This window comes from Anguilla anguilla, chromosome 8 (assembly GCF_013347855.1).
Source record: "Anguilla anguilla isolate fAngAng1 chromosome 8, fAngAng1.pri, whole genome shotgun sequence".
NCBI classification, from domain to species: domain Eukaryota; kingdom Metazoa; phylum Chordata; class Actinopteri; order Anguilliformes; family Anguillidae; genus Anguilla; species Anguilla anguilla.
In genome coordinates this window covers 16878646-16904007 of record NC_049208.1, presented here as the reverse complement: position 1 = coordinate 16904007, position 25362 = coordinate 16878646, and the positions used below count along the sequence as shown (strand labels likewise).

At 41.8% G+C, this 25362-nt stretch overlaps 1 protein-coding gene across 2 annotated transcripts in view; it reads left to right on the top strand.

Annotated features, from left to right (window-relative positions):
* The first annotated feature begins 8856 nt into the window (after nucleotides 1-8856).
* The window catches only part of LOC118234126 (1-phosphatidylinositol 4,5-bisphosphate phosphodiesterase delta-1-like), a 29477-nt gene continuing 12971 nt past the window's right edge, over nucleotides 8857-25362 (top strand). Inside the window, exons 1-2 of one of the 2 annotated variants that reach the window (XM_035430482.1) lie at nucleotides 8857-9123; nucleotides 18385-18543. In XM_035430482.1, the coding sequence (XP_035286373.1) occupies nucleotides 9093-9123; nucleotides 18385-18543 (190 nt within the window). In that variant the 5' untranslated portion in view covers nucleotides 8857-9092. Of the gene's footprint in view, nucleotides 9124-12880; nucleotides 13117-18384; nucleotides 18544-25362 lie in introns of those variants that run through there. The other variant, XM_035430481.1, reaches the window with a different exon arrangement.

The window sequence follows — 25362 nt, the reverse complement described above, 5'->3', positions numbered from 1 at the left end:
GCTATAAGCTGTAGGAACGCCTATCTTAAGTAAACCACTGTATTTTGCAAGCTTAGGTACCCTGCAAATAGCTGTCCGCAACCAAAGCATTAGTGCTATAGATTTCAATACTGCAATGTAAGCAGATGAGAGTGGCTATTTATTTCTGGAAAAGTTTGAAACCACAAAAATCAATAAAAGTGTGTTACGATACATAGAAAGCCACTGTACAAAAAACTGCTCTGGAAAATATGTGCTGTGAGCCTACAGCATGTGAAACTACTGAAGCTAATCTGAACCCAGTGAACATTTTTGTGGTGAAAAGTTGGTGACAGGTGAAAAGCCACTTACATTTTAAAGTTTCTAACTGACTAGGAAGTGGCCAGGTTAAAACCTGAGCTATACCGGGGGTTATCCTAGCCAGTAACCTTTATGTCAAAATGTCTCTCAGCCTCGATTTCCACCCCTCTAGATGTCCATGTTCTGTATTTTGCTCTTTGGGTACATGCAGTACAACAGGCATCAAATGTAACAGTACAAATAGTTTTTTAGGCCGAGGACTGTCAGTGGGTGCATTTGCCACTCACAGCAGGAATTAACATGCCTCTTCACCTCGGCCTTGAAACCCAGTCCTGCCAGACGGGATGGGTCACATTCCTGTTCTCTGACAGGCTAGGCAGTCATGGCCCCGCCCCTTAAAGGGACAGCCTCCTGCCGACCTGCTTCATTTTAGGGACTTTTTTTGGGAAAAATCGACACGGTCACAGCCTCCATTTCCCATTTGCCGCTTTTCAGTAGAACGTGGGTGTCCTCTCTAAAGCCCTATCAGACCCAGTTCAACACCACGTCATGCCATTTTAAATAGTCTCACCAAACCATTTATTTAGAATGTTGAACATTAGAAGGTATCGATCACATGTAGCACGTTTTTTGAGAAGGCTTTAATCAAGCTTTTATTTGTATTCATGCCTGACATATTTCAGGTGTGTTTCGTGGTAACTGTAAGTACTTTGCTTAGTCCTTTAATATTCATTGTTTTCACCACTTTTATCTTTAGCACATGAGACTTGAGTTCCCTTTCAGCGTGAAAGCACATATACTGACACACGGATAGGCTCCTTTGTAAATCTTGAAGGTTCTAATGATTCTACTCAAAAGCGGAACTGTGAAATCTCTTTGTCGCCTTTGAAATGATCCCTTTGGTTTGGTAAGTTCCGCTCCCACTACGCCCCCCTCCCCCGCTTCCCAACGCTCTTTCAGTGCAGCAAGGCTTATATTTTGCAACCAGACCACTGTGTTTTGTCCCAACCTGCCCGAATGCTTGCAATGTACCTTGGGAAACAGTCTTCCACTGACCAAGTCAGGATGAGATTTTCAGTGTGAGGAAATGGAAAAGAATTTCCAGTATGCTGTTTGTAAGATTTCTGATAAACCTGTAAGCTGTCCTCATGTATCGTTTGAGAACTTTCCAAAAAAGACTGTGTGCACATGATTGTATATGACAAGATTACCATTTAAGAACTAAATGAAACTTTTTTTATATAGAAGTTACTGTACAATCCTGTCTGATTGTAGTTATGGTTCATACAAACACATGACTCACACAAGAGATTTTGTCACTAAATTCCTTTTGTGTTCCTGAACCAGTGCAAAAGGAAATGTTACCTCTAGCACAAATCTAGCACGAATGCAGATATCACCTGGGACCTTCTAGAATAAGGCATCGGGGAGGAAAGAATGCGGGAGCTGACCATCTGGTGCGCAGGAAAAAGTCTGTGGTAAAGCTACAGTACTTCCTGGAAAGTGCAGTGTGTGTGTGTGTGTGTGTGTGTGTGTGTGTGTGTGTGTGTGTGCATGTGTATGTGTGTGCATGTGTGTGTGTGTGCGTGTGAAAACCTGCTTGCGCTTCTGCTGACTATGCTGGGTCTAAGCCAGAGCTCAACTGAACTGCTGAGCAGTATCAGAATCACGGCCGGCGGTGCTGCTATTGTGAGCCTATTGTTCGTACCCCGGCGGAGCTCTATATCGCAACGATCAGGCAAGACACCCCCTCTCCTGCCCTCCCACCCCCAGTGATTCCACACCGCGTCTGCTCCCCCAGCCACGCTACAGCACAGTGGCTCACATCCAGCCCTGTCCACATTCTGCATGCTCTTTATCAGTGTTTGCCCTTCCTTCACACACAGTATCAACAAAAGAGGAAAAAGCATTCATCTACAGCCAGCAATACCTCGATTATCGCTCTGATCTTTCAAAGTGCATATTGCCCTTTCCGGTGGACAGTTTAAGCTCTCTCTTTGAAATGCATACTGTATGTATGTGGTTGTTTTTGTAAGATGTAGGTTTCCTCGCTTCAGCTGCATAATCTGTCCAAGTGGCATATTCTAAATGAATATCAGCAAGATTTGTTCAAGGTCTTGATTCGCATGGTTCAGGAAAAAAAGGCTTATTGCAACTACAGCTAAAATGTGTTGCATTCTGGAGAGTTAGGTGGTCACTGGTAAATGGACTGCATTTATATAGTGCTTTTATCCAAAGTGCTTTACAATTGATGCCTCACATTCACCCATTCACATACACACTTACACTCACACACCAACGGTGAAAGGCTGCCATGCAAGGTACCAATCAGCTCATTGGGAGCAATTAGGGGTTAGGTGTCTTGCTTAGGGACACTTCAACACGCCCAGGGTGGGGGATCAAACCGGCAACCCTCCAACTACCAGATCGAACCGGCAACCCTCCGACTGCCAGACAAACGCTCTTACCTCCTGCCCCAATATTTACTGTGTGTATAATATTACTTTTCCTGAGACCTGAGTCTTTATAGATAACAGACTGCCTCTTGCTGGATTCTGGGATGTGTCAGAGCTATACTCTTTCAAACTATCCAGACACAAATTGTGATATCAGGTCTTATATATAGATAACATATGTTTTTTTAATATCCCTATACAAGTCCTATGCAAGTTTTCACTGTTTCTCTGTTTGATTAACTAACATTTAACATGGTCATACCCTAAACAGTATAAAAACGTTTATTTTATGCAGTTTAAAAAACGTGTTAAAACAGCATAGCCAAACCATGAACCAACAAGCACCACCGTACATGTTGCTTAATTACATGAGAAAGAATCCCAGACACCTACCAATTAATGTGTTCAATGACTGTTTTCTCTGTGGTTTTGGGCCTGTGGCAATCATTCTTTTTGCCAAGGCAACAGGAAAGCAGTTACAGATTCCAACTGCTGGAACATTCCATGGAGACCCAGCACTGAGTCCTTGCACACACCCAACGCACCCCAAACAGTGACTTTAATCAATATAGCATGCTGAGGCTTGTGGGAAGATACAGGCGGAAATATGAATTAATGGGGCACCAAGCTTGAGGGTAAACTAAAGGTTATGTGGGTTTTAATCCGGATGGGGCACTGCCACTATGGGCCCAACCAATAGTTCAGCACTGTTTCTTCAGAAAAAAAAGAACAAATTGTAAAATGTGTAATGCAGTCAAAATCTATGTGAAAGAATGATTGTCTTAATGTGATTGATTCATTAACATTGGGTCTACTTTTTTTCTTTAATTTTTCTTTTTTTAATATATAAAACTCATTTGTATCACTCTGGAATCTGATTATTAAAACATTTAACTACAAGACCTGATGATTACAACATCATCAGCACTGATTTAGCTATTTAACTAATCATGGTCTTCAATGAAGAAGACCTTGATAAGTAGAATAAAACAAAAAACCTGCAACCACACAAGCCCTGTTCAGATAAGAATGGACCTCCCTGATTTAAATCATTAAACCTTCAGGGACAGAAACATTGCCGGCTGCACAATGACAAGCAATATCCAAATAATTTTTGGAGTTCTGTAGACCTGTCATACTTTTTACCAGTGGCAAGGAGAGGCCACTGAAAAAGCCTGCTGGGAATATTGAGAGGGGTACAGTTACTGTGGCAACAGCTTCACGCATCGACACTGCCTGTTTGTCTGCAGTTTGTGCCAGTTTGCTTGCCAACGAACAAGGAGTGGTGACATCCATAAATTTACAGTGCAGTATTTTAATAGAAAAATGAAAAGGGTCAGATTCAATTGAAATGCAATGTGGTTTTGTTCGTAGCATTGAGTTAAGAAATCATCTCAGTTTATATGAAGTGAATCTGGTGAAAAATGGCTTCCTTGCCTCACCTAGCTGATTGTTACTGCATGGTGGCTGAGTTGAGACCTTCTTCTCTTATTGTCATTTATTTATTGTAAAATGCTTCTGTAACTGCAAAGTATTACTTTTGTTGATTTGTTTTACAAAACGTATGCGTGTGCAACTACTGAAATAAAAAAGATAAGCATAAGTGATATTCATATTTATGACAAAACACATTGTTAGATTAAATCCAAGCCTAAGACCAGAGGATTGCTAATGATAGGCTTCCATTGGGTGGTACAATACATGTCTTGGTATGGAAAGCATGTGATTATCTTCAGTAATAATGTTATACCCAGCTCTGCGGGAGGCCGTAAGGCTTCTGAAGCCTCCAGGTGTGAGTTGCAGATGCATGCCCATCAATAAGTCCGTTTTTAATGTATGGTGTTCATTTTGGTGACATGTGGGGTCTCATCATTACATTACAGGCATTTGGCAGACGCTCTTATCCAGAGTCTTATCATAGACACTGTTACATTTAAGAGCAAATATCAATTGAAACAAAATTTATTTATAACTAAAAAACTCCACACACCCCCGCATAGACATCTCTCTCATCTCTCTCTGTTACACTATAGTTCCCATTTTGTCCAATTCATCATAATGTATGACACATGCACATCAGGCCTGAGAACAAAGCTAGGCCAGTCATTCCTCAGTAAGACGGATGGGGTACATATGAGGGTGAGTGTCCTGTGCCTTGTTTTATGTAAATACAGTATCTGACAAAAAAATTCCATCTGTCTCTTCCCCATTTTCTCAGTGGAAAAACCCGCAAAACTCCTAATGTCTTCAGTCAACAAATAAGATCAATGAAAGCAGCAATATTCATTAACGTTTTAACCTTCTAACTAGGCCAAAGACACAATAGAGGCATTTAGAAGACACTCTTATCCAGCAGGATTTACCCAACATCACGAAAGCAACTTAAGTTAAATACATTACTCAAGGAAACAATAGTAGAGTTCTACATGGGAATTGAACCTGCAGCCTTTAGGTTACAAGCCCAGTGCCTTAACCAGCGCTCTCTGTGACAATGGCATAAATACTGTATAACAGCTCAGTTTGCACACTCACTTCCAAAGGGCTCTAGCAATGAACAAGACCCACTGTGCAGGTTGGGTGACATCACATAGCAGAAACAGGGGCGAGACGGGTGCTTCACTTCTGTTGAAATGGGCCAGGCACACAAAGTATATGTGCCAACTGCACATGGAACCCCCCCCCCCCCCCCCCATCTTTGTTGCTATTCTAGCACATTCTTCTCATCGCAGGCCTGCCACGAGAGTTTCGCTTCGAACCCCCTTCGAACTATCTGATGATTCCAAGGATATATAGACACCGGCTGCAGTGTCACATCAGATGTCAGGGATGAGGATTGACACTGGCTGTACTGTATTCCAACAGTCTGCTCCAGTCACAATGTCAGCATCTGACCTTTCCGTCAGCCGAGACTCAGCATGCATGAATGCAGTGTACTGGGCTCCAAGGAATTCTCACATGATCAGTTATACCGTCCACTTTTAAATGAGCGTATACTGTACAGAGCTGAGCTCTGACAACATTTTCACTTATGTAAGCAACTCTTTGACTTTATCACATGCAGGTTACACAATGAAGCTTGTTGATGTTGCTACTCGGTTACTTTATAATGTGCCATGCACATGCAGTATGTCCACTTCAGGTATGCTGTAATTCATTCTCAAAATGAGGTTAAACTTTTGGATAAATGCCAGTAATATGAACTCTTCCTGTCTTTAAGAGAGCAAAAATAATTTTAGTAACTTGAGAAACGAGTCAATTATTGTGCAGGTTAAGTTAAATCTTCACTATAGAAAAAGGAATAGTCAGTCTTACATGCAGTGGTGTGGCATAGTTAAACAGTAGATGCTGCAGGTTCCAGTCTTGAGTAGAAATGCAAGTAGACACCTGAAAATGGTGTAGGCCTGAAGTATTTTGGTATATATCCAGCTGCATGGAAATATAAAAATAAAAGCAACACAGACTGCCCTGCAGGTATGGTAGGAAAGAATTCTGGAACAACTTTTTCTGATTTATGAGAGAAGATAACCATCACTCAGGAAAAAAAAATTCTTTGCACTTACATTTCCATTTCCAAATATTGTAGCTGTCAATATTTGAGCCAAACACAACTACGGAGTGCCATCAGCTTGCTTTTGGATTTCTCTGATCTATTTGCACAATCAGAAGTGAAAGGAACATTGGAGCATTGTTTAGACTGTCTTTTAGATTTTTTCTTTTCTCACATTCCAGGTTTTGCAACTGAAGAAGTTACGCGCGGCTGCTGGAGTGCCTTGGGTGGAGAGGTCTGGGAGGATTCGGCCTGCTGCTTTTCTGCACGCTGAGGGCTTCGGCAATGCACAGGGAAACAGGCAGCAAAGTGCAGTGCCACTGAAATGCTATGTTTCTAGCTCCCAGCTGCATTTTGTAGAGAGAGGCTTTTTTCCTCTGTTATGTAGGCTACACACTGACAATTTGAGTGTAATCGTTTAATGCGGTAAGTGAATCATAGAAATTAACGACAGCTGTGTCTTGCAAATATTATAATAGTTTCTTCCAAATGATCATGATTCAGTCTAGTTTTGGTCGAGATCAATCTGAAATTAACATTTGTTGAAATTATTTCCCAAAGCTTAGACACAAAATACCATAGTGGTTAGATGGAATTCAAGTCAGATATTCATGGACGATTAGTGAATTATGCTATGACATATTTGTCTTTGCAAACATAAATTTGGCCAGGATGATTTACCTTGCGTTAAATATTATCCATCCATCCAGCTGTGAGCATCAGTCAAACAGTTATGCAAAACAGCCAATTTATTAAAGTTATTGAGTTTGACTGACAGGTACAGCTGAGTGTCACAATAATTTGTGTGTAGCTGGAATCTCATGCCCTGAAAACAGTGCATTCCTTTGCATATAAAGTCATTTCAAAACACACCCAGTCATGCACACACATACAAACGCATGCAGAACACCATCTCTATGTTTTTCTCTGTTCATGCATCATCTTATCCAGTCAAAAAAGTGTCAATAGTATCTCTGAGAGTTGAAAGTATTACAAAGAGAGCATTGTCATGGCGATACATTTTTTGAATGCCAACAAACGGAAATGCACCAGATCCCCTCCCAGGAGACATTAGCCAGAAATTAACGAGAGGCGCAGTGAAATTAGAACGCACTATAGGTATAATCACATATGTGGTTCGGTTGGCAGTGTAGTATAAAGGTTAGGAAATTGGGCTCATTTCCATCAAGGTTGCCTGAACATCTACTTACATTCCAGCCATTGAAATAACACCCTTTTTCTTTATCACTGTGATCATTAACAAATAAGATCATCAAAATAATGAGACAAGCCTGAAAGCATTCTCATGGTTTAAGAAGTGCCAAATCAGTCTTGTAAGACATTGCCTTTCAGTGCCAAGCTTAACACATGACATGGACACTTCCAACTGCTGATGTCATGGTAAGATTGTGGGTTCTGACACTGTTCTATGCAACATTGGCCATCTGCTGATGCAGGCTGAAGGCCCGCCTCTTCAGACTGCATCTTGATCGCCCCCCCCCCCCCCTCCAATTCCCACCCCATAGCTCTCCAACCTATTGTTGGAGAGTCAGGTCATGGTATTTTTATGGTTTAAGGTTAGAATTTTTACGGGTTTATGTTTCTCGGCTTAGGACTTGTTATGGGTGTAGTCTATGTAGTTTGAAACTGTACTTTGGTTCTTGATTAGCACTTGCACTGGTACTTTAGTGATGTTTATATCTTTGCATGCTGGTCTGGGAATGTTGTTAGCCAGGTCCGGCACTATTGCCCATGTAAATCAGATGAATGCATTTGTGTTTTTCCTATACTGTTAGCGTTAGTGGTTCTGGATAAGAGCATCTGCTACATGAATGACAAACATCTACTAAATGAATGCAATGTGATGTAATGCAGGAACTAACATGCCATACATTCATTCTTCATGATCTCTGTCTGCAAAATGGAAGCTTGTGCTTTGTGTCAAATAGTATTAGGCAGACTCAGTGGTTCAAGGGTTGTAGATGACATTCCATACTCAGAGAAATTCTACTTTATGTCTCCCATTCAGTGAAGAGAGTCGCATTTACCTGTGATCTCACAGGTGTTAAGAGTTCTGTGAAAAATTGTACTTACGGTAGGCCTATCTATTTTTCTATCATGGCCCACCAGCTCGCAGCTTCAATGCATGCGTGGTTGATACTACTAGGGTGCGGTTAATGATGAAACACCAACAAACTTAATGAACTCTAGTTCACCTGATGTAAACAGAAAAATAAGAAATTGAAAAAACGTAGTATAAAAGCCAGTGGGTGCGCAACGTGCATATTTAAAAAAAAAAAAACTTTTTTAACAACAACAGAAAATATAGTTTGCTTTTATCTATTTGGATCGTTAGACTGTTGGTAACAATCCCTGGCTTATAATAATTTTTAGTGGGAAGCTTTGTATGTAGGTCTACATTCTGTGTGCGCAGTGTGCCTACAGAAACATGCAACATGTTTACGGAATCCCGTACAGGGGTGTGGCATGGCTGAACCTGCACGTGACGTCACAAAAAGAGCGAACGAGCCACTGAAGTTTGTCAAGCCGGTGGGTGTGGACCCTGAGCAAGAGGTCTTAGCTTCGAATACGTCCCAACAGATCAGAGTGCCCGGAGACATCTCGCCTCAAGTTTACTTTACGCCGTCCTCTTCTATGTCGCATTCGACCAGTTCGTTGAAAAGACACATTTCATTCAGAAACCACTCGGTATCTGCTTGGTTTGTTCCTACGAGCGTGGATAGATATCGCATTTTTTGGAGATTTAACACCTAAGTGGAGGTTGGCAATCCAATTCTACAGTCAGAAATATGGAATCAAATGGCATAGCTGGAAAACACGGTAAGCAATATATGCTATATATTCAGCCTTCACCTAACATTGTGAACAAAGTGAACTAAAGTTTAAGTACTGTCTTGTTGTAGCAACAGTTAAAATACCTCTGTTATGGAACAAGTGTGTGTATGCATGCGTACTCGCGTGCTAGTTGGTGTTTGAACACATCTTGGACTTAAAATACCATAAATAATAATTTGCGATATGGCCTGTTTTGATGCGTCAATAACTTTAGTAGGCTTTCCATTTAGCCTACAGCGCTACGCGCAAATTAAATAATACAGAATGAAATAGGCTATGTAATCTCACGAGACATTTAGAAGTCGATTGTGATACTTGAGGGTAAAGAGGTGAAATCTTAACTACAGTAGCCTTTTATACCGAATAAAAATCGGACACCTACCAGGGGCTACGTTACGTGAGAGTTAAAGATCTGTGTGACCTATATCGTGTCGGTTAATCAAGCGACAAATCGCATATGAATGGAATTAAATTTAAGACATTTTCTTTCTAAAAAGAACTCGGAACCGTTACCTGTCAGATTTTAGAAAACGACATAGGTACCCCAACAATATGTGGAAACCACTTATTTATGAGACACCATGGACAGCTCCGGTCAGTACAAGCCAACCGGTGACCAAGCTTGTTGCGCAAATCGGGGAGACGACGACTCTGGAGCCGAACCGCGTAGCTTCTGCCTCATCTAATTCATCCAGTAGACACGAGCAATAATTTATCCAGGTTCTGCGTCATAAATAAACTGTGAACGTGATATAATCAGGGTCCTCCTCCACGTGGAGATACATCCCTGGAGATCCATCTTAAGTGTATCACTCCTAGACAAATTAATTATTGCAATTGTAGACAGTTGATAACTTGCTCAGCCCTCTGATGGCACCATTCAAAAATCCGTACTGTCCCTAATGGATCATGCAACACTTCATTATCATACTACATAGATAGCAAATGAGCTTAATAGATATTATTTTAAAAAGACAAATTCCCACACCATTGACTTGCTACCTACAAGGCTTTTAAGGTGTTCCTTCTGTGGGGAAGACCATGAGATCTATTAGCAAGGCCCATCCCTGTAGCTATCCACATATTTTGCCATATTCACTCATATTTTCCCCAAAAGGTTGTCAGTGAGATTTCACAAAGATGGTTGTGTTAGTATGCTCACAACCCTCAATTCTTCTTTCCTCCTCCATCTAGCATCTCTTGACTCTCTCAGGTTAAAGGATTTAGGATTAGAACTGTTTTAATTCGCACAACAGGATTTATCCTTTGTTGCCAAAGCAGTTTAACACATGAACATCATATGGTTCATGTGGCCCCACCTGGTCCCACATGAACATGCTGCTTTTCAGCTGATTTGACAGTGGAGTGTATTGTGGCCAGATAATGACTTATATTTGCAGATACTGGGTTGAGCTACTCACAGGGATTACAATGTGCTTTGTGCCAGGGCCAGTAGCAGAACCTTCCTCCATGGTCAATACAATGGTGAGGGTAAGGCACTTGGGACATAAGAGTAAGGTGAACAGACTTGGTAATTGGTCGTTTAACACCAATACTGTAGTACAGTAAGAGTATTTTGTAATGAGAGCAAATGCTATATCTACTGCACACTTGTATCTACGTCCTGTATCAGACAAACACTACAGATCAATAGAAGGATGTGTATGATGCAATAAAACAGCCAGCTGTGTGGATAAAGGATTTGTTGGCCACCATTAGCCAAACAGGTTTTACTGGCACAAAGCAGAATGGGTGTGGATTAGGGGTTTCAGCACTGGATACAACTGATACTGGGTAGAAAGGAATAGATCTAAGAGCACTTGTTAAGATGATTAACATCGTAATTCTCTCTCACACCTTACTGATGGTCTATGTCTTGGGTTCCCATAAAATATTTTGGTTTTTTCTCTCAGAAATCAAGAATCTCTGCACTGTTTTAGAGGTTAAGGGCAGTGAGTATGGTGGTGTTAGTACTACACTCTAAATGAGAATTTGAATCTCTTTATCAAGCAATAGATAATTTTTCCAGACAGTTCCCAAGATGGGTGGGGACTTAGACTCTACTTAGACTCTTTGTAGTGCCAAATTTACACAGAGCACTTCACAGGTAGAGGTACCCGTCATTTCAATGGGTCCTGAATGGGCGTGTTAGAGAAATGGTACTGCTGTTGGCATTGTTAGTCATGCTGGATAATAGCACTGCTAAATGCAGATTGATAATAAAAGCACAGGAGGGAAAACAAGACCCGCGATGGACCTGCACCTGAGGCGGTTCCTGTCACCAAGCTGCACAACCAGATTGCCCTGGGACAGGGTGGCACTGTTGGCACCTACATTTGTATTTCAAAGTACCTTCTGTTTACACAGTGTGTAAGGAGCTCAGAGAATCAGGAATGTCAGGACATTGGAGGAAAAGGTTGTAGTTCAATCTGAAATAAGGAACTAAGCATACAAGGTGGGTTAATATGTGTGCGTCAATAAACAATGCTTATTAGAAAGCATAATGTGTTATATATTTTATAATAAATGTTGTGGTCAAGTCTAACTCATCCAGAAAAGTGAACCAAAGACCAGAACTGGCCCTTGAGAACAGAATGTTGAGAATTTAACAAAACGATGAACTGTTCAACGATAGATTCCTAATGTTTTTGGCTTTGGCAAATCATCGTCATTTGCTGACATCCGCACAATTGTTTTGTGTACCCCAATACAAATACAACATTGGTTTTAAAGAATTGTATGCGAAATAGGGGCGACATAGCTCAGGAGGTCAGACCGATTGTCTGGCAGTCGGAGGGTTGCCGGTTCAAACCCCGCCCTGGGCGTGTCGAAGTGTCCCTGAGCAAGGCACCTAACCCCTAACTGCTCTGGCGAATGAGAGGCGTCAATTGTAAAGTGCTTTGGATAAAAGCGCTATATAAATGCAGTCCATTTACCATTTACCAAAATGAACGTAGGTCTACCCATAAATAAAGTCGCATAATTTACCACAAGGGGGCATTATAGCATAGGCAACCATTTTATTTATAAACTTCCACGTTATTGACTTCATAAACCTTCAAAACAAACGTGTTAAAAACAACGCACAACGCACAACGTGCAATTAGCACAAAAACTAGTAACATCAAAAGTTTGTTGGATATGAATATTTTTGAGAGTGCATGCGTTTGCTTCACACTGAGCCTACAACAATGTGTATTTTTTGCAGATAAAGTGTATAGTTACGGTTGTACGATAGTGATAATATAAATAGGCCTAATGAATAGCGAATTTATTGTTCAGGGTCAAGGTTACAACAACAGCATACCACCACAAAAATATTTACATGAAAACAGTCGGTTACATTCTATTTATGAAGTAACACGCACAAGTATCCTATATTGTCTGTTGTATGCCACAAATGATAAATTAGGCAACTGCAAAGACGTGTAATAAACGCGGGGAAATTACGCCAGAATAGCGTTTTTTTTTGTTTTGTTTTTTTTACAGAATATTATGACGGAAAACAAATAAGGGTAAACAAACCAGCATGTTGATGTATGCTTTTTTCTTTTTTTTGAAAAGTAGCGAGTAACGTCAATAGACTGGTGTCTACACAACAGATGGAAGAAGCTTGAAAAATAATAAATAAATAACCGAACGTGTCTCTTTAACTCTTGATTAGATAATATATGGTGAATTAAGATCACCGTTCCCCGATCATCCCAGTCAAGTGTAGACAGTAACGGTTTGTAAACCGATGATTGGACTTTGACTAGCCTAGCACACGCCCCAAAGAAAAGACAGGAATTGGAAACGTCATATTTACCCTACTTTGTTTCGAGAAAGCAGCGGTTCGTCTTGGGAAGGATAGCCGGCTGAAATAGCCTACTTTCGCTATGCAGTGTCTAACGAAACAACCTAGAAGAACTAAATCAGAAGAATTAATTGACCAGGAGAAGAGCAGGAACACTGCCCGGATAAATGGAAAACTAATAGGTAAGCTGATATACTGTAGGTAGCCAACTAATCCACTGCACTCCTGTTGCGTAGGTTACCACACGGAGCATTGAGCGACTCTCTAGCTACTCTGTGGAGTCATTGTGCTCAGTTTTGCGTTTCGCTATTTTTCTATTGTGGTTGTTGACCATAGCAATAAAATAAAACGTGCCTTGTTTGCACGCATGTACTCACGGCAGTTATAATAAAGGGACTGCACGCTACTTCGTGTTGAGAAACCAATGCGATGACGTCATTTGTACACTTAAGCACCGTAAGTGCTGACACACCTGTTGACCACAGGTAGGATCAACCACACGTAGTCCAAAATATTGAGAGAACGTCAAAAGCAATTTTGTTGCAGCGATGCACGACAGCAGAATTGGGACTGTCGTGGGAAATCATGTAAACTCTGTAATAGTCACAATGTATAAATATTTATTCAATTACGAAGTTGAGGTAAACGAGAGATGGGGAAGAAACGAAAGACCACTCGCCAAACGGCGAGGGACAATTGGGTCTTGTGTAGATCGCGCCTTGGACGCTGCTGGTTTTTGTGGGAATAATTCATTTCCAAAGGGATTCAAAGTGATGTCGTTTATTTTATTGATAATGGTTTCTCTGATTTGTTAACCGCTCTTGGTCATGAATATTGCTGTAGTGGTGTTTCTGTCTCTTATCGTTTATGTGAGCTGTTTGCGTTGTGGGAGGACGTTATCAATATTGCGTGTTAATGTGTTAATGTAAATGAGGAGTTTCTCCCTCTACAGTGTTACGGATCATTATGCATTAACCACATCGTAGTTTAATTGGTTACAGACGTTTGTAGTATATTCACAAATTTACATCGAACACATTTTTGTTAAAGAATGTATCCTGTCTGATTTATTTATAAAACGATCCATCTGTAATCAGATGAATACGTAGATACGCAACCGATGCATATTTCAGAAGTTTGGTTGAGGCTACTGTTCTGAGGTGGTAATAGTGGTAAAGTATGGCCCCAGGGGATGGGTAGGGTTGTGGGTGGGGCAACTCCCGTGGTTTCTTACTCGGAAAATCGTAAAATGAAACCTCCAAACAGATACCCATCTCTATGGTGGCAAAATAAATAAATAATAATAATATGTGTGAAGGCACACATCATTGTAGAACCAATGCGACATTATCCTCGACCTTCATTATTTCCTAATTGGCTTTAAAAGAATGACTAGCTATTATCTAGGCATGCTAATGATAATATATATCGGTACATTTACATTATATGTAAAAGCTGATAAACAATGAAGGCTGCCAATATTTTACAGCTTTATTTTGCAGTTAGCCTGGGTATTCGACTAAAAACTCCTGTGCTTCTGGTTCAGTCACCTGGTGCAGACAGGAAACTGTGCTGAATTAGCTATGGTGAAGTGCAGTTCTCATTTATCTTCACGTCTCACTAGTTTGGCTTAGTTTGAAATCAACACATCTACATTATATGTCCCGTGTTGTGCAGTGTTGTACTAGAGATCTGGATCTGTAGTTTTAAATGATGTATTTTGTATAGTGTTCTGAAGCTTTGCTTAAAAATAATTGTAATGCATGCATCAGGTTCTACAGCCAGGTTATATTTACCCTGATGTGCTGGAGTTTATAAATATATAAATATATTGCCAGTTGTGAAGATACAGCCACTGTTACATACCTTCTGTTAACACGTGTAAAATTTGTTTAGTCGCTGAGAGCTGCACACCTATAGTCATATGAAATGTGAGTATTTGAAAACAGTAAAAATATATTGAGGCACATGCAAAGCACCAGAAAGCTTTACTCCTTTTGGTCAGCCTTTTAGCCTTGGGGCTGATCTACAAAACATCACACAGTTCACTAACCCCACCCTACCCATGGCTTGCTTGTAACCAGACCGGGAAACAGCAGGTTGTGGTTGTGGAGCAGAGCAGCTAGTTCTCAATCACCTTGACAAAAAGAAAATGGTTAACAGGAAAAGCACCAGGTACCTGTACTCCTGTAATAGGCCAGGTTCCACTTCCCAGCAAAAAAAAAAGACGTGCGTGGAATCCCTGGGGAAGATGAAAGGATGGCCCTTCTCCCTACCCCGTAATTTGGCCCCTGTTCTTTCTGGAGCCCCAGGGGCATGCATTCCAGAGCACTGTGTGCACAGTTTGCCATCTCCGGCAAGCATGAAAATCCCCCGAGTTCAGCCATACTGGAGGATGGTGCTGGGATTCCTACTGCCATTGTTTCAGCCAGGTTTAAATGGATCCATGCAGGCAGTGTGTGTGGGTGAGGGGGGGGGGGTTGCAGTTGCAGTTTTAAATTGGAAATATTGTACATCAGGCATGTGTGTCTGTGTGTGTGTGTATATATATATATATATATATATATAGTACATGACAGAGATTTAAAGGTATAAAGGCCACCTAGGTTGCTAATATGAAAGAACCCAGTGAAAATGTTAGGTTGTTCTTACCAAGCATGTATAAATCTTGCCAAAGCCATATAATTGTTACATTCCTGATTCTGTGGTACACCCAACCATATGCTTTCCCTCAGTTTCAGTTTTTTACACTTTGCAAAATGTTCTAAGAAACTAAAATGTGCTATCAAGCCCATCCTAATGTACAAATGGGAAGTATCAACAACAAGAGTGGAAATATTTCAGGTTTCAATACCCTGGCTGCATGTTAAGTTTTATTAAATCGTGGTGTTTCGTATTGCTTAGTGGCTGTGATTCCCTAGACAGAGGCCAAAAAAACCACCACATTCCGTGATTGATTTCACAGGAGAAAAACAATTAAGCCAAGCTTTTCTAATAGTGTGTGTCATTTCCCATTTTTCTGGAAAATCGGGGTATTATGTGAAATTGGACCCTTCCCTATCTTTTTTTCCTGAGATTTGTACACGCAACGATCCACATGCAGTACACAGCAAGGGGTGGCTTTGATTCCTCATTAGGTAAAGGGCATCAAAGTGTCTCAGCAAGGAGAATGCTTCTGCTTTAAAAGTTGACTGGTTTGTAAGGATCAAAGGGACAATGTATGCTTGTAGCTCCCTTGTAACATTTTAGGAGCTTGCTCCATGGTGGTTTGAAAAGGTGAGCCTATTCTTAATGAGTACTCTTTAACCACTAACAAGCCCCCTCTCCACGGCTTGCCCAATGGAAACAGTGCCATTATGAAAAGTGGAGTGCAGCACTGTGATGCTCCTGGAGCACAGAATCCCTATTTTCTCACTTTGAAAAACTATGCTGATCATCATTAAAGGTGGATGATCGCTGTGCATTAAAAAACCTGGCGTACCACAATCCCTCCTACTGTTGCTCTGTTTTTTAATCCTGTTTCAAACACCATATGATGCATAGCAGCCACCTGCAGATTAGAGTTTTATTGCATCACTAGAGGTTTATTGCATCACTAGCTTAGCAACTGTTACAGGCAGAACCTAAAATGATAACCACACTTCACTGGATTCAATTAGTCTTCCATTCAAAAAAAACTGATGAGGTTTTGTGCAGAATATATTGTTTTCACAGCATGCAAATAATGCCAAACAGCTCGGACTTACATATTCATGCTGGGCTGGAGCTATGGATGTCTTAGAAAGGTGGGCTGGAGAACCAGTTGTTGCAAGTTTGAATCCTGGGCAGTGAATTGCAGTAGAAATTATCTGGCTGCTTTCAGAGATAAGCTATTATACGTGACCTGCATAATTTGTACGGGCCATTTTTTTCATAAACAAAAAGTGCGATACAGGCAAATCTCATTTGTATGAAGGTGTCTCCTAACATTAGGGATAATTCAGTAAAATCAGGCTTAAAAATCAGTTTCACTTACGTCTGACATGGTGGAGAAATTGCTAGCAAACAAATGCATTCAAACAGTATTTAAAGGATAGCACATTGACTGTGGATGATAGTTAGTCTCATTTTTATAGTGAGGTCATGTTTTGTTTTATGAGTACGCTTTGTTTGTGGCTTTAATATTATGCAGTCTTATCAAAAAGAATGTCAGTCTCAAATAAAAGTGAAGAGAACAGTAAATGTGACCAACACAGACCTCTACAAAGTTCACACTTTAGAGTCATCACTTTGATCCTTGCACACTACATAAAAAGTAACAAAAAGCTAAAAAAATGTAACAAAGAACCGTCAGCCCCTCCTCCCTCCCCCCCCCCCCCAATACAGTGTCCATATACTTGTAAACACCCCCCGCTGGAGCTGTGGGGACCTAGTAAAATGCCTCTGATGTCATCCCTCCCACACCCTTGGGCAGTGCGGGCTCACAGAGTGGTGCCAAATGGGCAATGCCTGCAACCTCATCAGCAATCTCCAGCACGCAACCAGAGTAGCCGGCTGGCATTCTCTGCGCGGCACATGGGAGGCTTGAATGAAAATATTCTGATACTGTGTGCCCCCCCCCCGCTCCCCCCGCTCCCCCATTTGTATCTTCCTATTGGCCCTGCTACGTCTGGAATTCTTAGTGCGTGCTGGAATGCTGGAACTATCTCAGAACTCCACAGATTCCTGTTTGAAATATGGCCCGTTAACACCCGAGTGCCATCTGCCTGTGTTCCTTTTTGTGTGTGAAGATGATATTCTTTACAAATGGTTTTCTACATCTGTTTGAAATCGTCAAGTGCTCAGATAGGTCATAGTCTCCAGGTGACGCCCAACGGACGTCGGTATTTTTGGTGCAATGCTGGAATTTCCTCTTATGGAAAGCAGAGTTGCTGCCCTGGGGATTGACTGGGCTAGATAACAGGCCTTGCTTGTCAGATCTGTCATGCTGTGGCATGCAGACAGCAGCAGAGCTTTGTTGGAAGGTTAGCGGGTGGAACACACAAAGGTACATAGGAAGTTGCTGAAATACTCAACACTCACTTTTCCAATTTGGAATTAATGATTACTATACCACTGAGCCATGTAACCAGTATATTCCTATATTCTGAGCAGTTTAATCCTATATTCCCTATAATATTTTGTACCATTGCAGTAATATGGCAAACAGACCTGTAATGTAAGCATGCGGCTAACTCTTCTCCTTCTCTTCCCCTTCTCTTGCTCTTTCTCCCTCTCTACTTCATCCCCTCCCTCCTTCCATCTCCTCCATTCTTCTCCTTCTCTGTCTCCTCCATCTCTCATTTCTCCTCTTTCTTCCTCTCTTACCCTCACTTTGCTCCTGTCTCTTTCTATCTTTCTTCCCCCATCACTTTTCCCTCTTCCTCTCCACCGCGTCCTCCTTCATACCCCCCCCCACCCCCCCACTCCAGGTATGGAGGGAGACTCGGACCTGCAGTTCCTGCTGACTGGAGGGGACCTGCTGAAGGTGCGATCCAGCTCCTGGAAGAAAACCCGCTTCTACAAGCTCCAGGAGGACTGCAAGACCATATGGCACGAGTCGCACAAGACCCTCAGATCCAAGCAGACTTGTGAGTGCTGGAAACGGCCACCTACACGTGTGTGAGCCCGCTCTGAATCCAACCCCCCCCTGCACTGCCGTCACCGGGGGGGGGCTGCCACTGCTTGGCACTGTGAGCTTCCGGGGGGCCATGCTTTCCGGTGTGAAAGAAGGGGGCATTTTGCAGATCCGCTCTCTGTCTGATGAATAAGCAGTTATAATGAATAAGCTCTGGACCAGAAAGTCTACGCCGACCAGGCCTGAATTCATTCATCTCAGAATGGGAACGCTGATCCAGGATCAGTTTTGGCTTTTAGGTGATGATGGATATAGTTAGGATATTAACAGGGTAATTCTGATCTTGGATTCTGGTTCATGGATCATCACTTCCCTTGCTATAAATGATTTTAAAGTCTTGTAAAAGATCCGTTTTAAGAGGAAATACTTGGTCAAGAAATTGCCAAATATTGCCAAATGCCACAAGCACTTTCCAAACAAGTGAACCAAATATGCTGAGCTGAAAGAAAGACAAAAAAATAGACTTGGTGTATTCACCCTTTACTTTACTTTTTTCTATCTATGATTTTGACTCATTAAATGGAATCTTTGAGTATCACCAGTCCTTAATAACCACAGACGTATCTTTCCCACATCAAGTCAGTTCCTCAAGGGTACACAATATTCATCTCAATCCTAAGTAGGTCATACAAAACCTTTTCTTCAGTTTGCAAGTTCGTACACTGAGCTATCCGCATTTCACAACAGATACCCCTTTCACACTGAAAAAAAAAGTAGTTTTCGAGACGGCTTTGATACCGCACTTATGTCTGTGTGAACACTTTGCAATGGCTTTTAAAACACCGCATCGAAAACGCCTCTCTCTGTGTTTTCGAGGCGCCTCGACTACCGCATTTCTCCTGTGGGAACGGGAAGCAGCATCGACGACTGCTTTCTGGGTGGCGTTTGAATTACGTTACAGATCTGCGTTCATGCTCACCTATCTCTCAACCGAGAAAATGGCATACAGACGAAATACCTGGACCCATTGAGAACGCGAGAACTAATAACATAAAAAATGCGACCACTTGCACTATAACAAGTAACGTTATAGCTTTGGGCCTACATCAAGTGTGTTACTATGGTAACAGAATGTACACAATTCATTCGCGGGAGTTGAGTTCTGTGTGTGAAAGGTAAAGATGGCTCGAATACTGCATTAAAAATTTTGTGGGAAAGGGAACCTGTTTCCGCATCAGAGGCGGCTCAGATGCGGTATTAGCTGTGTGAAAGGGGCTAGATTGAATTAAATGCAGAAGTGAGCTCTTACTGTTCCTCAAAGTTGTAAAGGGCTTTAGAATTCCTCTATTTGAAACAGGAAATAGTTTCCATTGATGTCACACATTAACCAATCAAAATAGCACCAGTCTATGCCTGGGTTTGTCTCCTTCATAGGAAATTAGGTTTTATCCAAAGCATCTGTGGACCTGTGCAGATTTCAGGGCTGCAGCTTTGCCAAGTAATGGTTCTGTGAAACTTCCTAGGGATATCATAATGCCATGCTCACTTCCAGCGCTCTGAGTGAGCAATATTTCATACGGTCATATGGGGTACAGATGACTTTCTTTTTTTGTCTCAAACAATATGGGCCAGGATGAAGTATTTAGCATGGCTGTGTGATGGAGTGCTTCATAGGAAATTCCAATGGAAGATTTGGGCTAGTGTTCTTTTGATTTGACTTTATTTTAAGCCTGTAATGAATATTCTTTACTATTGTGCATTTTAGATACAAATGGACGTGATTGGTCTTTAATTTCATTTAGACTGAGCTGATCCTCTGGTATGAACATTTGATTGATTTTGTGCCTATTCTGACTTTAATGGTTTCTTTTTTCATTTTATGAAGCAAAGAAAAATGTTTTGGGGTATTGTTGCAGCAATTCAGTACAAAATTCCTATTTGAAGCAAACTAAATTCCTTCAAGGCTGGAGGGGTTTGTGGAAGAAATCATGAAAAAGCATCAGAATGCAGATGGGCAAAGTTGTCACTGCCCATTTTGTTATCAGACTGAAATGGCTCATATCCTACCAATCTGGATTTAGACAGATTTCTCTCATTGACCCTTCCAACTCTCCTGGTTGCTCACTGCATTTTGTTTGGACGGGAGAAAGGGAATCCGCAGCAGGAGGAGGGATAGATTTGTCTGTAGTCCTCACACATCAGACATACAGCGTGGTGCCACTGTGTCAGACTTAGCGCTCTTACTGAGTCAGACCCATTTGGGGTGGGGGAGGGGAGAGGGGTGGAGAGGCATAACAGACCATTTCTGTTATCTCTGCCAGGCCCCTTTAATCCACTGTGTCTGTGTAAAACAAAGAGTCAGAGGCCCAGATCTCTCCACCCTTCACTAGCAGTGGAGCAGGCCCAGCTCTAGTGTCCTCTCACTAGGACTGAATGTCCCAGGACCGCGTTTCCCAGTGTCCCAGGACCGCATTTCCCAGTGTCTCAGGACCGTGTTTCCTAGTGTAAACAGGACCGCGTTTCCCAGTTTCCCAGGACCGCGTTTCCCAGTGTCCCAGGGCCACATTTCCCAGTGTCCCAGAACTGCATTTCCCAAGACTGTGTTTCACAGGCATGGAGATGCCAAGAACGTAGGCTTTGTTCGGAAAACTTGGCAATGGATGCTGTTTACTGTGTGTGTAGCAAAGACGAGATAGAACGGCAACCGGGCAAAGGAACAAAAACAACCACGTGAATTTTTTTCTTTGTTTTCTCCTCTCCTCATTCTGGGTGAATTATGAATGAGTTGTAATCTTCATAAGTTTTTTGTTTTGTTTTGATTTTGGACAGGGGTGGGTGTGGCACAGAATCTGCAGAGATAACATATAATTTTCCAAGCATATTTAGGAGAATAGTCCATAATTGAGTTTCCGCCATAGAGTTTTAGCTTCAGCCACTGTTGATGTGTGTTCATGTTTGAGTAAATATTTATACTATTGTTTAACAAACAATTCCTTTTGGTGAGGGTGGGCTGATTATTTTTTTATTCCATCTGAAGTCCAAACATTTGGGAATTTCACAGGGACTTTTGGAATATCACATGCTTTATTTCCACACCGAATCTTGCCTTGCACATACTAGCCACACTTGCAAATAAAATAAAGGTTGGTCAATGTGGATTTGCTCCAGCTGTAAGCTTGTGAAATTTTATGGCAGTGCGGCGATTAATCATTAGAAAATGGTGGCTGAATGCCCGATTCAGCTCAGTCATGCATTCTTACAGAATTAAGTTCAGCCGTCGCAAGGTTCCCTCTGAAAGCGTACAGTAAACATGGCACGCAATGGACACTCTTTTGCTGGCATGTGGCCAGAAGAAGGACCGTCTTACAGTGAAAAACGTTTTGTTTTATCGCATAGTGTACTGTTCAGTCTCAGAAACCAGCATATACACAGGGTTCCCTGTTCAGGGCTCTGCTTGATGCTCGAGTTAGTTGTTAATAATATATTCTTAATGTATTTTTTTCGTAGATTTGGAGTCCTTGCATTGGCCTTACATTGGCCTAGTGCCTCATGTCAATCAGTCACACATTTCCCACTGTGGAGTGGATAAATTAAATAGCTGTGAAGATACATGTTCTTGAAAGTTTGATAAGCTCGGTGTAAAGTATGATCAGATAATAATCTCCTCATTGCACTAGCTATGGCAGGAATGTCTGTTTAAAATATTGGGATCTCAAAATGACTTGGCCTTGGTGCAGAGATTGTTAGGGTAGAGGAATGAGCTTTGTTTGGGGTGTAATCATAGACTAAGGCACAACAGAAGCCCTTCTTCGACTCCAAGCAGCATTCCCTATTGCAAAGCACAAACTATGGTGTGAGATAAACAAAAGAAAGATAAGAGAAAGTCAGAGGAGAGCACACACACAACATTTATCTCTTTATCAGTTACCTTTGCCATTCAGGAGGATATATATAATATATAATCATTAATTTACCACAGGATATCCAGATATATCGCTGTTTAGTGTATGGCAGTGTATGCTTCTGTTACACAAAAAGGTGAAAACATGCTTGCACACGCACACACACACATTCAGACACATTCTCTCTGTAACACACACAGACCGACATCTTTCTCTCTCACACACATACACACACTCTCTCTCTCTCTCTCTCTCTCTCACACACACATACACACACACACCTCATCATAATGCTGTTCTGAGCCAGTGCTCATGTAAACCCCTCCCTGTATCACAGCTCTGATAAAATATCCACAACCTTTGAACCTTTACCTGGACTAACCACAGCAATTAACCCTCAGCTTAAGGGGCAGAACACTTCTGTTGTTTGCCAACATTAATAAGTCAAACACACAAGAACAACTGTTTTGGAACAGGTTCCAATCTCTTCCAGCTGTTCATGAACTGCAGATTCTCACATTTAATGAGCTCTGATTGGTTAGCCTTAACCTGTCATTCATTAGGCTCATCTTGGGTGGTTGCCACTCAAACTGTGCAAAACAGAACAGGAGTTCATTCAGTCTCAGTTTCCCATGAAACATCACAATCTGAATTCTACAGTTTGACTTTGACAGTTCTTTTTAATATTGGTTGAGCCAGAAGCCACTCTGCGCTAAACTAGGCCATTCTGTGTTGCGTTCTGTGCTGTGGTCGCTAAACGTCAGTGGGTCAGGTGAATACACTGTGCCCTCAGGCAGCTGTGCAATGCAGCAGTGTCTGCATCTCTGAGGCGGCAAGTGCAGGGGTCAGAAAATAAAAGTCCTGCCATGTGTTTCTTCCACCCGTGAACTCACAATTCACAATTCAGTTCTGCCTCCTGGCTGAAGAATTGTTCTAATTAGCTAATCCAGGTGATTGGAACAAAATGCTGCTTGGGAAGACTTTTACTTTCTGACTCTGGTTTTTGCACCTCTGCTATTCCCCTGTGGCTGAAAGCCCTTCAGGAAGGAACTTTATCATTATCATTCCCCGTAACTTTATCATTCCCTAACATCTTCTATCTTATTTACTCCCCCGGTAAGGAACTAAATTATGATCTATGACCATAGAAAGTAGACTAACTGAACAGTGAACATTTTGAACATTCAGTTACAGAAGCAATCTTAATGACATCATTTTGTGAGTAACTTGGTAGTGCTCTGACAGGCACGGATAAAAGTGAACCCATGCTAGCCATCTCAGCTGACATTAAAAAACAGCCAGACTTAGCCTACTTGCTGCAAGTGAAAATAAAATAGGAAAATACTGCAATTAGTATTTAATTAGTAAAAAAAAAAAAACTGACGTTACAATTGGAAAAGCTATAAACAGTTATAAAAACTGGCCTAACTACCTAAATCTTAAAAATGAACAAACTATATAATAAAAACATTACTACTAGCTACTAATGCCAAATATAGAGCTAAAGAACGATTTAGAATCTGGAACTGGAATGGAACAAGGAAAGACTAAAAAGGATTTCTAGCCAAACTAATCTAGAGAGAAAAAACACTGTCCAGGCTGTCACAAAGATTAAGTGCAGAGATGGGGCACTGTACGTAAAAACCTGTTCATGTAAAAGCAGGTTTTTACGTACTTCCATATCGCAGATGTGGGCAGGGCTTCAGGCGAAAGGATTTGCTATCCCTTTAAGGCACGCATGACGCAAGCTGGAACGCATCATAAGAATCTGGATGGTGACAAGACACAATGCAACAGTGTATTACCGCATGATCTCAAATCCCGTAAGCTCATCGTTCTAGCGTGTCTTCAGCGGAGGTGTGAAAACCTTGACTGAATTCCATTCTGTGCTCTGCACGCACGCCTGCCAAATACTATTTCCTGATTGTTGTTGTTTATCCAGTAGCACATTGACCAAAGTGATTGAGGGCAACTATCCTTCTCGAGGAGAGAGAGTCTGACACTGGTTCATCACCAAATGACGTCATCATCCTGTTTCGAGGCTCCTGAACCATGTCCCACCACTGCTCACACAAAAACCGCTGGCCCCGTTACGGTTGGCTGTTGATACTTGGTACTGCTAGGCATGAATGGGCCGAGTAAACGTTTCTGGCCCCGGGGCCAATTCACATGACATCACCCACAGCGGCACACGCACTCGCACTTCCGCGCATTATGTCACAAAACAATAGCCCTGACCCTTCGGAGGCCAGCTCGGGTTTGCCTGTGTCCTCCCGGTGAAGGGAGAGCAGGACGTTCACCCTGAAAACACCGTCGTCCTGCACAGCCACACCACACCTCAGCCAAAAAACTCCTTCACGGTGACGAGCTTCACAAATTTATTTCGGCCAGCAGAGCCGGCTGCCGGTGTAAACACTCTATGCGGTCGTTTAGGGTCGCAACCATCCATGGGTCGCACAAATCATGTTTCAATATAAAAAAAAAAAAACATTTTCATTTTGCAGTATTCACAGGGTGCAACTAGCTTTTTCGATGCTATTGCTTTTGCACCAGTTCCCTGGTGTGCAATTGCTCCCCCCCCCTCCACTAAAATCCCACCAGAATCCTAGAGCTGGCTCTGTTGGCCAGGTATTCTGACTGGTCTCCAGTATTGTGTGCATCATGGTTCACAGGAATATGTGTTTAATTTCAGGATTGAAGAACACCATTAGCCATTTGTTACACCCCTCTAGCTTTCAGTTCCACTCCACTTTCATTGCAGAACAGCCTGGAACTATGTTCTGTGCCACAGTGCCATTGGCTAGCACAGTGGTAAACAAACCTGTTCCTGGAGATCTAACGTCCTGTAGATTTTCATTTCAACCATAACATGGTACACCTGACTACGCAGCTCAACAAGATCTGTAGCTGTTGAATGAGGTGTGTTTTGT